The 12,280-nt window shown below is 33.8% G+C and overlaps 3 protein-coding genes across 3 annotated transcripts in view; 2 read left to right on the forward strand and 1 right to left on the reverse strand.

Moving 5' to 3' along the window:
* Positions 1–1,085: 1,085 nt before the first annotated feature.
* The window catches only part of Cdk5 (Cyclin-dependent kinase 5), a 115,224-nt gene continuing 104,029 nt past the window's right edge, over positions 1,086–12,280 (reverse strand). The window contains exons 2-4 of the mRNA XM_066393140.1: positions 2,423–3,086; positions 2,065–2,219; positions 1,086–1,797 (exon numbers count right to left, since the gene is read on the reverse strand). Coding sequence (XP_066249237.1) covers positions 1,651–1,797; positions 2,065–2,219; positions 2,423–3,017 — 897 coding nt within the window. The 5' untranslated portion in view covers positions 3,018–3,086 and the 3' untranslated portion in view covers positions 1,086–1,650. The remainder of the gene's footprint in view (positions 1,798–2,064; positions 2,220–2,422; positions 3,087–12,280) is intronic.
* LOC136411094 (methyltransferase-like protein 25B) lies at positions 3,300–11,939 on the forward strand. Its single transcript, XM_066393508.1, has 6 exons — positions 3,300–3,441; positions 8,104–8,170; positions 9,099–9,332; positions 9,396–9,626; positions 9,684–10,245; positions 11,489–11,939. Exons 3-6 carry the CDS (start codon positions 9,123–9,125, stop codon positions 11,872–11,874), a joined length of 1,389 nt encoding a protein of 462 aa, XP_066249605.1. The 5' UTR covers positions 3,300–3,441; positions 8,104–8,170; positions 9,099–9,122; the 3' UTR covers positions 11,875–11,939.
* Positions 3,860–7,805, forward strand: LOC136411092 (presequence protease, mitochondrial). Its single transcript, XM_066393505.1, has 4 exons — positions 3,860–4,175; positions 4,434–6,536; positions 6,596–6,838; positions 7,004–7,805. The coding sequence occupies exons 2-4, from the start codon at positions 4,444–4,446 to the stop codon at positions 7,749–7,751; spliced, it is 3,084 nt and encodes a 1,027-aa protein (XP_066249602.1). The 5' UTR covers positions 3,860–4,175; positions 4,434–4,443; the 3' UTR covers positions 7,752–7,805.

Raw genomic sequence — 12,280 nt, forward strand, 5'->3', positions numbered from 1 at the left:
CATCAAAGGACAAAATATTTTTACCATAGTCCAGGTAATAATCCCTAGAATTTTTGCCGTATGTTTAATAGACACCCTGTATATTGCATGTTTGACTTATGTAACAACTGGCAAATGTCTAGACTTCCTTATCACTAAGAAATATTTAGGTACCTACCTTAATTTTTGTCTATGGTGTAAGTTAAGTCTTTTAAACGCAATAAACATAAGTATCTGAATAATTACAGATACCTCTACGCACAACAATTAAAAAACAAAGGTTTTTCCATTAACTATTGTAATATGTGATTCCAGATTCAAAAACAAGGATCAAGGAAGGTGGTTATTATCGTAATTAGTAATTTATTTTTTATTTTCCAGTTATTTCCGTTGATAAAAATCGAATTTTAAAATTTTTAACAGATGTCATTGTCTTTGTCATGTTACTGTTTGTTGTCATCGTTGCCATCCGAATACTTCTGTCAAAATTAACGCTTTACGTATGAGTTTGTTAGTACATTAGTATGGCAACGCTGCACGCTTTTTTTTCAGCCATAGAGTGTAAAAAGATGTTCTACTTTGAATTTCGTTATTCAGCATTCCTTTTTTTATTTTCTTTAGGTTTTTTCAAAAACAGTAAAGAATTTAAAAAAAAAACAATAGAAAATCAAACTATTCTTCTAACTTTTAAATAATTCAATAAAAAAATTACAATACCGACAGGCTATTAGGCTGCTAATAAAAGATTGGACACCGATATTTTCTAAAATGGTCATATTTTTGCTAAATGTGAGAAACCAGAAACTAGGGAAATACCAATTAAAAACAGAGGCAGCAAATATATTTTGGTATTTCGACATGGGAAAATGTGAAACTTCACAAAATTAGAATTTTTAGTTATTGATGTTTTGGTGAAGGAAAAATTACGGTAATAACTAACAGAAAGATTGTATAAATCATCGTTTATGCAAACACTAGAACAAAACAACAACAAAAGAACACTGAGCAATAACTATGTAAGAAAGAATCAGGATAGTATGTTTCCTAATTAAAATTAAGATTAAACTGCTATCATCAGAAATATTCTTTGTTCAAAATATGATGAGGCGTTTCATACAAAGTGAAATGCTTATAAACTATAAAATCACAATATAAATGACATAGCGACTTTTTAAATTACCATGAATTATAATTAACATTGTAACTAAGTTTACAATTCAAAAAATCCCGCTCAATCATAATTAGATTAACCTATGGCATAAACCATTAACAGTAAGCAAATAGGAAAATAATATTTCACATCAAGACCAAAATTACTATATATGAGAGAATATTAAAACCGGTAATTGATTCTCCTAAATTTTTGGAGTTCTGAAGACTTCAGGTTGGAAAAACTAAATTTGAAAAAGCGGTAGCTCCATCTTTCCGTTTTTTTAAAGAATAAAAAATAGTCGCCATTTTATCATTAAATTTTCCTGTCTGAGCCATTACAATATTAAATTGAATTTTTGCTGTTAACAGAAAATGCTTGCTCTCTTTTGTACCATTATTGTCAATGGAATACTTTACATCATACCATAAAATGATGATAATCAAAGAAAATACGAGCCAACACGTTAACTAGTATTTCTTTGCTATAGAATAATATTAGACTAGGACTACACTGAACACTCAACCGCGGTCATTTTTTATTCCGGGATTTAGGTCGTTGAAATATGAGTGTTGCATGGCGTCGTCTGCCGATATTCTTTCCACAGGATTGCAGACAAGGAGTCGCTGCAACAAGTCTCTACCTCTTGCCCCTAACTTGGGGACCACCTAAAAAAAAACAAATAAATCGTCATTCAATGTTGTTTTTTCCCTGTGATATTGCTAACGCTTTTAGTATAAATTAATCTATTACTAGTCAAATTTAAATCTGTATAAAATATTTATTAATATTTTAGATTATTACTGCACTGAACAAATAAAAACACCTATTTATGTAACCAATTTTGGAAACAAGAAAAAACAGTACGATTTCAATAATGAATCACGACAATTGGACTATCCTGAATGCACATATTTGATAAATTAGGTATCTACCTGAGATAAGCTCATATTGGGTTGATATGTGGGGAATGGTTTATAGTCAGGCAACTGTGACATGCCAGGCCATGTATCTTCGCTTGGGGTTCCTAATAGTTTAAATATCCTTCTCAATTGATCATCAACATCTGAACCGGGAAATAATGGACGACCTTGAAAATTATAAGGATATAGTGTCTACACCAAAGTGTTATCTTCTAAAGTTCTTTGCATATATTAAAGAACACCTTGTATATACATAACACAACAGAGAAAGTTCATATTTTTTTAAGTTTTTGTGCAATTCTTATGAATGATGTTAAGTGTTATGCCCTACATAACCCTAGCATAATTTAGACATAAAGAGCCAATTTACCAGCATTTGCAAGTTCAGCAAAAATACATCCTGCAGACCACATATCAATTGAGGTAGTGTAGAGCTTTGCACCAAACAAAACATCTGGAGGCCTGTACCATAATGTTACAACTTCTGCTGAATAGCATTTAACAGGAATTCCGAAAGCTCTAGCAAGCCCAAAATCTGCTAGTTTCAATTCTCCATTTTTATTAATAAGAAGGTTTTGTGGCTTGAGATCTCTGTGTAGTACGTTATGGCTGTGACAAAAAGCCAAACCACGTAACAGTTGGTACATAAAAGACTTTACTATATCTAAATCTATATCACCATTCAAGCTGTCAAAATACTTTTTTAAGTCTTGATCGCAATGTTCAAAAACCAAAGTTAATTTTTTATCACTATGAAGAACGTCATACAAACGAACGATATTTTTATGTTTTAATTCTTTGAGAAGACAGATTTCTCTTAAGGCTGAGGATGGGACTCCTTCATCATCGTCGTCCAAACGTACTCTTTTGAGGGCTACAATTTCATGAGACTCTCGGTTTTTGGCTTTAAACACAGTCCCATAAGTGCCCTCTCCTATTTTTTCTAGTTTTTCGTATTTCTGCATTGTTATTCTTTCAACTTTTGTACTTTTTAAATCATTTTTTCCATTCAAATCAAAGATCAACTAAACACCCTTGACATATCAAATTTCAGCTGTTTTCTGTTTATTAAAAAATAAAAGCTAGTGAAGTTATAACACACTGAATCAATTATTGCATCCGAAGCGCTCCGATCATTATTTGATCTCACTCCCACCTATAAAAAATTATGACAAAAAAGGAGATAAAAAGTAGGCGCGCGTTTTCGGAGCTTAATACCGATTTAAGTTTTGAATGAATGGTAAGCAGACAGCTGTCAAAGGGGAAATTGGAAAACTCCAAACCGAAAACAAAATTAAACGGATATTTTTCATAATATTTCATAAATCTAAAAAAATCATAAATAAATTCAGTTATATCAGCAAAAAGTCAAACTCTCAGAGTAAACGGGTAAGTTTTTACATTTTATATAAATCCATTATATTATCTCGATTAAAGTCGGATTTTCATTATGAAGTTTCCCAGTTCCTAACCCAACAGTCCTTACTGTTGAAAGCAATTTTTATTCGTCAATAGTAAAATCGTTCTATTGTAACCCTCGTTTAGTTGGTGTATTTTAATTATAAGCATTCAAGTAAGAGTCTGCAGACTGCACACTAAACTGTCAGCTAACCAAATGTCTCTGATCTGGTTGTGGGCATGCTTAAGCATTCATCACTTCTAAGTACATACAGCTGGCTTAGAGTTAGCCTCTCTAAGAGCCCTTTGTCGCAGTTGTCCCTAATGTGAAGTTAAGATGAACCCAAGAAGGGTTTCACAAATGGCAGGCTTAATCCATTAAGGCAATAGTGATGCAAGGTGTGATTTACCTTGTAATTTCTGGTAATGGAATTCTTGAGATTGTAGTATTAAATGTAGGCAGTACCAAAATTAATTCACGGAATGAATTTTTTTTTAACTTTGCCTTCCTAAACTTTACATAAAGAGGTAGTGTGTGTTTAATATTGTTTTTGGCCTTAGGTAAGTACAGATTGTAAATTATTTCTTCTTTTGATATTATTGTATTGAAAAATGTTGGATTGTCAGTTTTTGTTTTAGGCACAAGAAATCTGAATATTTACCTAAGGCTTTATAAGGGAGACAGACACTTAAACATTCAAATATAGGAAGTGAAACTGTATGTAGTAAGTATCTATGTGCTTTCATATATCAATTGATTTTTCAAAAACAATTTGTACCTTAATATAGAGCTATTAAAGATATCAAAAAGGAGCAAGATTATGATAGATTTTGAAATATATACATCCCCATTGTATAAATTTTTTTTTTGGTTACTAAATACTGCCTGTCAGCCTTACTGCGTTACTATTTAATATAAAGAATTTGGCTACCTTTACATATCTTTAAATTCTATGTGTTATCACCTCCTTTTTGATCTTTAGGTCTACTAAGATGTGGCGACAGAAAATTGGTGTAAGGAAATTGGGCCATGTATTGAACAACGTTAAACGATACTTTACTCAAATTTCTGAAACCAAAGTCTCAGAATTCCAAGCGGACATTCACAGTTTAGTCCTAAGTGAAAAAATCCACGGCTTCATAGTGAAACACATCAAAGACGTTCCAGAATTCCGAATTAGAGCCATCTACTTACAGCACGAAAAGACCAAAGCCGAATACCTGCATTTATACAGAGATGACAGTAACAATTTGTTCTCTGTCAACTTTAGAACGACCCCTCAAGACAGTACAGGGTCTCCGCACATTCTAGAACATACAGTACTGTGTGGCTCAGAAATGTTTCCTGTGCGAGATCCGTTTTTCAAGATGCTCAACCGATCTTTAGCTACATTTATGAACGCCATGACGGGGTCTGATTATACAATTTATCCGTTTAGTACGCAAAATTATTCGGATTTCAGAAATTTGCAACGCATTTATTTGGATGCCGTGTTTAATCCGATTATCAGCGAAACTGATTTTATGCAAGAGGGATGGAGGTTAGAGAACAAAGATGTGAATGATTTGAAGTCGGATTTGATTATCAAAGGAGTGGTTTATAATGAAATGAAAGGTGTGTTCTCGGAAAATGAAAACATTTTCTCTCAGAAATTGCAAAACTTCATTTTACCTGATCATACTTATGGGGTAGTTTCTGGGGGGGACCCAATGGCCATTCCTAACTTGACTTGGCAGCAATTAATACAGTTCCACAGAGAACACTATCATCCTAGTAACTGCAGATGTTTTTCCTATGGCAATTTCCCTTTAATCCCTTCTTTGGAGTACATAAATAACACGTATTTCTCACAATATGCCTATTCACAGCCTACCAATACCGTAGTTCCTAGACAGAAACGATGGTCTGAGCCGAAACGAGAACATATAACTTGCCGATTTGACCCCATGGGGGAGCCTTTTGAAAAGCAAAACGCTATCGCGATATCTTTATTGGCTTCAGATTGTACTAACGCATACGAAACGTTTTTGATGCAGTTTCTCACGGAGTTGCTAGTGAAAGGCCCAAATTCTCCTTTTTTTAAATCCATGATAGAACCGAATTTTTCAAGTGGGTTTACTCCGTCAACGGGCCTCGATACTCAGTCAAGAGATACGGTGTTTACTATCAGTTTAAAGGGAATTAAGACCGAAGACTTTCAGAAAGTGGAGGATATTTTTTATCAAACTCTTGATGTTGTTATTGACAAAGGTTTCTCTTCTGACCACATAGAATCGGTCCTTCACAGCTTTGAACTGTCTCTGAAACATGAAACCAAAAATTTTGGTTTAAATTTACTCTTCGGTTTGACTGCCATGTGGAATCACACCTCTGAAATTATGTCCGCATTGGAGATTAATGCTCTAATTGGAAGACTCAGAAATGAATTAAAAACCAATCCAAGATACTTACAAGACATCGTAAAAACTTATTTTAAAGACAACACTCATAAATTAATTTTGACCATGTCACCAGACAAGGACTATGATTTGAAACTTACAAGGGCTGAAAGCGACTTGATCAAGCATAAAGTAAAGAGCTTGGGCGATAAGGAGAAACAAAAGATTTTCGAGAAGGGTCTACAGTTGCAAAAGTTGCAAGAGGCACCCCAAAAAACCAATTTGCTGCCCACTTTGTTAATAAACGACATTAGCCCCAGTATAGAAAGGGTCAGCAACGTCAACGTTTCTATACACCATGTACCGACGCAAATAAACCAAATTACTTCTAATGGATTGGTATATTTCAAAGCAATTCTGAATACCAGCGATCTTTCTCAAGAACAACAGATGTTACTGCCTTTATTCTGTTACATTATCAACAAAATGGGAACTAATAAATTAGATTACAAGGCGTTTGATAACATGATTAACAGGAAAACGGCCGGTTTAAACTTTAATGTGCATATTGCGGATAGTTTGTACCATCTACACACTTATGAACCAGGGATTCTTTTATCAAGTTATAGTTTGGAAAAGAACGTGGAGAGTATGTGGGATTTGTGGATCCAACTGTTTTCCTTGTCCAAATTGGAAGATGTGGAAAGGTTAGTATGTTTGAATTGAACTGAATTAAAACAACTTTTAATATTTTTTTGTGTTTTAGGTTTAAAATGTTAACCCAACTTTACATGGCCAACTTAACTCAAGGAATAGCTGACTCTGGCCACATTTATGCAATGCAAGCATCATCAAGTTTAGTCTCTGGGTCGGCATACCAAGTAGAATTATTGTCGGGCCTTCAACACATTTCCTATATGAAAAGACTTATTCAAACTTCAAATTACAAAGTCATGTTAGAGGAACTTTTTAACATTGGAAAAATATTATTTGACAAAAAGAAAATGAGGTAAGTTACACTAATGCCGAATTAGGACATTTGAAAAGTGTGCACTCTGTCGTAATGTGACCACCGAAGTGTGGGCTATTTTGTCCTACATAGTGCGTACTTTGAATGTCCAAATGAGTGGTAAATTTCAAGTAATGTTGCAGGCTTACTTTTTTCAACTTTTAGAGTCGCGTTGAATATATCTCCGGAAAACCATTCAGTTGTTCTTCGTTCGTATGAAAAGTTAATTAATAATCTATCATCAAGAGATAGTAAAGCGTTGGGTCAAAAAATTCAAGATAACGCTTATGTAGTGGGCAAAATTTGGTCTCCTTCAGACTCGGTGAATTGCCAACATCACATCTTGAACATCCCCGTCAATTATTGTAGTAAAGCCATTTTGACTGCACCATATACTAAAACCGAACATGCGTCTTTAAAAGTATTGGCAAAATTGCTTTCCGCTAAATACCTCCATCCGGAACTCAGGGAAAAAAGAGGTGCATACGGGGCAGGCGCTAGGTTGTCAACAGATGGGGTGTTTTCATTTTTCACTTATAGAGACCCGAAAACATTGGAAACTTTAGATGTCTTTGATAATTCCTATGATTGGGTAAAAGCTCATTTAAAAAATTTGACGGAACAGGATGTGGTAGAGGCTAAATTGGGGGTATTTCAAGCGGTGGACGCCCCAATTCCTCCTGGTTCTAAGGGATGTGACGACTTCCTTAAAAGACTTACCCCGGATATGCTTCAAAGGCATAGGGGAGAAATTATGGCGGTAAATAAGAAGAATTTGGAGGATGTAGCTGACGCTTATTTAGGAGATGACAATATTTTAAAGTCGGGGAAAGTGATATTGGGGCCAAAGAATGAAAAAGCTGACATGTCCTCCAGGAAAAAGGAATTGTGGACTGTTTTGGAAAATGTTTAAACAGGAGTGTTATTTATATGTTATTTATTTTCTATTAAATAATAGTGCTGTTTCCTTTTTGTTTTTTTTTTTTGTGTGACTAAAAATAAGGATGAATAAAGATGAATTATAATAATAATTGCAAGATTTATACATTAATAAGAATCACGAAACTGAAAATTGGTGGTCAGATAAATTTAGGTTGCCACCCTAAATACTTGCTGTATGTTACTAACCGTTAATTTCCTGAAATTTTAATTATTTGCTCAATTTCAAAATTTTTTTGGCATCTGTAACTATTTTGCATCAAAAGGTGAAAATATGTGGAAATATTTTACAAAATTTCTTTAAATAATATATATATTTTTTTCAGTCATCTACGAAGTCAAAATATTGAACGTTCCCAACTAGGTTCAGAGCTTATTGATTCCACAAGCCTGGTAAGTTTTTTTATTTTTTCATATTTATTGGTACCAAGTAAATTTCTTCTACACGATATTTCGATTCTGAGGTAATCTTCATCCGATAACAATTTCCAGACATACCTTATAATAATCATTGAATTCCACTTACCTTATTGTTATATAATTTTAATAGCCTTTAAAACCATCCAGCAGGAAATGATAAAAACCTATTCATTAAAGGGCTCATTTTGTTTTAGACAATAAGTTTACTCTCAGTTTTGCTAAATATTTCATATTGCTAGGTTTTTAGTTTATTTCTTTTAATGCCTTTTATTCTAAACTTATTCGTGTGTAACAGAATATGCGTTTCGAGTAAATGTTTCACGTAAATATAATTTTAATTAATAGGAATTATTTGTTCAGTCGTAAGTTTTTTTTTTAATAGAAAATTTTAAATGATATAACCAAATTATAAACTGAACACAGTCAATTCTTTAACAGATAAGCTAAGCAAATATCAACTATTTATCCAATCAATTGCTGTAGTCACAACTTGAGCTAGTAACTAAGTCCATGTACGCTATTTAATCAACGGTTAGCAGTGAAGAAAAATGCGTTGAATTGTTTACGTTTAAATCACATCAATAGGATCAAAATTGATTTTTTTAATGTGAATCATACCTAATTTAAGTCTTAAGTAATGTTTACCCCTAAGGCTTGTTTGTATAGGCGACTGGGTTTAGCTATATTTTTATAACATTATAAGAGCTTAAATAACCGAACGCACTAAATGAACATTTTATGACTATTCCGGAATACTAATTAATACCAGTAAATTTCTTAATTGTTAAAAAAATGAAACAGTACGATTTACCTACGAAATACTTGTTTTTCCGCCATACTTATTTCCTAAACTTTACCTACACCTACATATATCCTGCTATAAATATGACAATTATTTTAGACTGTTACAATTTTTCCACAATTAATGCATCAAATTCACTCTGATGATCCCGATGATAGGGATTTTTTAGAAAAATTACTGGTGTTTCTGAAGAAATATCAGTGGCTCTATAAATTTAGAAACGTTGATATTTTCGTTAAAAACGTATTATTGAATTGTCCCGCTGAGTGGCTCGTCTATTTCAAAAGTCTGACTGTTGGTGAACTTCACGACCTCGTGAATTGTGTCCTGAAAGTAAGTAGAATGCTATTAACATAATATAAAAATAGAATTTATTTTCTCTTTTGTAATTTGTAGGACAGTATCCCTCTAGACCTTAAAGTATTTATTACTGAATTGCAGCAATTTACTACAAATAAGTTAATCGAAGTTAATACAAGTTCTTTTATAACAGAAAATCTAGTATCGCCAAGAAGTTTTGGCATTAATCCCAAGAAAATACACGAAATAACCAAATTGGCACCAGTCATTAATGAAGTGTGTCTAGAATCTGGCTGCGATTTGATAATCGATGTTGGGTCTGGGGTGGTAATACAATATGACAAAAATTAAGACTTTTGGGAGACTTTGCGTTTTAAATTATAGGGATATCTGTCTCATCTCTTATGCATCAATTTTGGGTACCCAGTGTTGGCATTGGAGGCCTCAAAAAAATTGGTAGAAACTGCGAGAACCATCCAAGAAAAACAGCACCCTGATTGCAAGTTTCGCGTTATATTCAGTGAAATGTTTGTCGACCAATCATCTGCAAATGCCATAGAAAATTTAATTCAAAAGCATTTTAACCAAACTCAGAAAGTGTGCCTAATAGGTCTACACGCCTGCGGAGATTTATCTGTAGAAATTTTAAAGCTTTTTCTTAAGTTATGCAGAGCGCAAGCTATAGTTATCATGCCGTGTTGCTACCATAGAATGTCTTTTGCAAGTGAAGAAGGGCTTATTAAACGTTTTAAAGGCTTCCCATTGAGCAGGGAGGGGGACTTATTGTTTCAAAAGCATGATGGATTTAGTTTTGCTAATCAGCAATTTTTGAGGCTTGCTTGTCAGCGAACTGTGAAGTCTTTTACAAAAATGACGAAAGAGGAGCATAAGCGACATGCGGAGCAATGTGTCCATAGGGCGCTATTGGAGCTAGTTGCCAGCTCTGGTAAGTTATATTTTTTACTTCACTGTATTGTTAAGTGCTGAGTTAAATTTGGAACTAATTCGGAACTATTCAACTCTTGAAATCCAACTGCTTAAATAATCCAATATTAATTTTCGTAATCGTGATGGTTCGTTCACAGGAACAATCGAGGAACAACCCTGGCATTCCCTAGTTTACCTTTTCTGATACTTTTGCCATATCGCGAGATTATTGATGGATAGCGTTAGCTTGAAGCTGAAACTCTGGTATAGGTACGCCAGCTTGAGTGTTCTTAAGCCGTTCAGAGTTCAGTCAGAGTAGTTTAGCACCTTTTTGACATCATTTAACGTCGTTTTGTGTTTGGCGAGCCATTCTGAGAATGTGAATTCAATACTTGACTCATACGCGTTGTATAAATTAATGTTGCTGAGTAGTCTGTTCTTGTATTATCTTTCGCTGGTTCTCTAAAGAGTTGTGAAGTGATTCACTATCTTGTTCATCGGGAGATCCATCGTGGTGCTTAGAAGACTGCATTAATGTTGAATTTTAGTGGAAGCAATAAACAAGTCGCGGCTCTAGATTACTTCGCTAACGTATTCATTGCGAAATCAGTTATCTGTGGTTGAAACTTCTTAAGTGAGAAATGTTGACTGTTTCACACCTCAGATTAGCTAGTAACTTCGTTATTCGTTATTCGTTGTTAACCATTTTCCATACCGCTCGCTGATTGTGCAAATATTTGCTAGTTGTATGTGTAGAAGTTTTCAGTTCATACTCCAAAATCTTATTTTGTTAACGGTCACGTATAAACACAAACATACAGCTCGTCTGGTTTGACGGGAAGGCGAAATAATTCAATTTACGCAACGTGCTCTAAGTGAAATAGCCAGTAATGTGATCAAGCCAAAAAAGTGTGGAAAAATAATAGTAAACACTCTGGTGGTTAAATATATTATATTATATAGAAGTATCCTTCGTATTCTCAAGTACTAAGGGATGTTAATATTTTGAAGCTGACTAGTATTATTTGGACAAAAAAGGGAGTGTCAACGTTTAAAATACCGAAGTCTTTTAATGTTAGAGAATCTCTGTATACTCTTATTTTTAAAACTTTTCCATATAGTTAACTTCGTTCCATTTCTGATTCGTTACCGATACAAACACATATCATCTTACGTTGCCCACCGTATCTTTTCGTTCATCGTTATCTTTTAGCCCCAAAATCTGATTGATCTAATTTAATTTCTTTCCTTTCCGATTCTAGAAAATTGCGCGGTGCAAAGGCTGAAGAGAAAATCTGGAAAATCAAACGCGACCGACAGTGATAAAGGTTTCGAAGATTATTTGAATAATTTGGGGAACACGCACGAACTGGTGGGCGAAACGACTGGAAAACGGATTAACGTAACGGACGAAGCCTTTTTGTTGAAGATGCATGAAAAATGGAACGTACACAAAAATGATTGTTGGCATGTCGAGGTTTTAATGGGGCTTCAGGCCGCCATTCAAGGAATATGCGAAAATGTCATTTTGCTTGATAGAGTTACATTTTTAAAGGAAAAAGGGCTTCATTGTTATAAGAGGAAAATAACGAATGATTCTGTATCGCCAAGGTGTTGGGCGTTGATTTCCAAGAAAAACGACGTATAAGGTGAAAATTCCTTGTGCGGTATGTATTATAAAATTGTTATTTTTTATATTGTTTATATAGAATTCGTAATGAGTTCATGACAAGAAATCATTTACATTGCGGTTATCGATTCAAATATTTATATAGAATAAACATTTTGAAAATTAGTTTTATTTATCATATTCCCTTTAATTTTTCAGACATTCGGATTTTTTTTTCAGTTTTTGGAAGTGCTTAACTTTCCTATATTCCTATGTATTTAACAAATAAATCTATTAATCGCTCATTAGTATACGTGTCATTAATTATAAACAAGTTTTGTTCGAAAACCAAAAATTGAAATTGCTCCACATTTTCGGGGTATTGCGGATCCGAATCCTTGCTTTGACATATATGAATTACGATTAAAACTTCCAAAAAACCAAG

This window comes from Euwallacea similis, chromosome 9, assembly GCF_039881205.1.
Source record: "Euwallacea similis isolate ESF13 chromosome 9, ESF131.1, whole genome shotgun sequence".
NCBI classification, from domain to species: Eukaryota; Metazoa; Arthropoda; class Insecta; order Coleoptera; family Curculionidae; genus Euwallacea; species Euwallacea similis.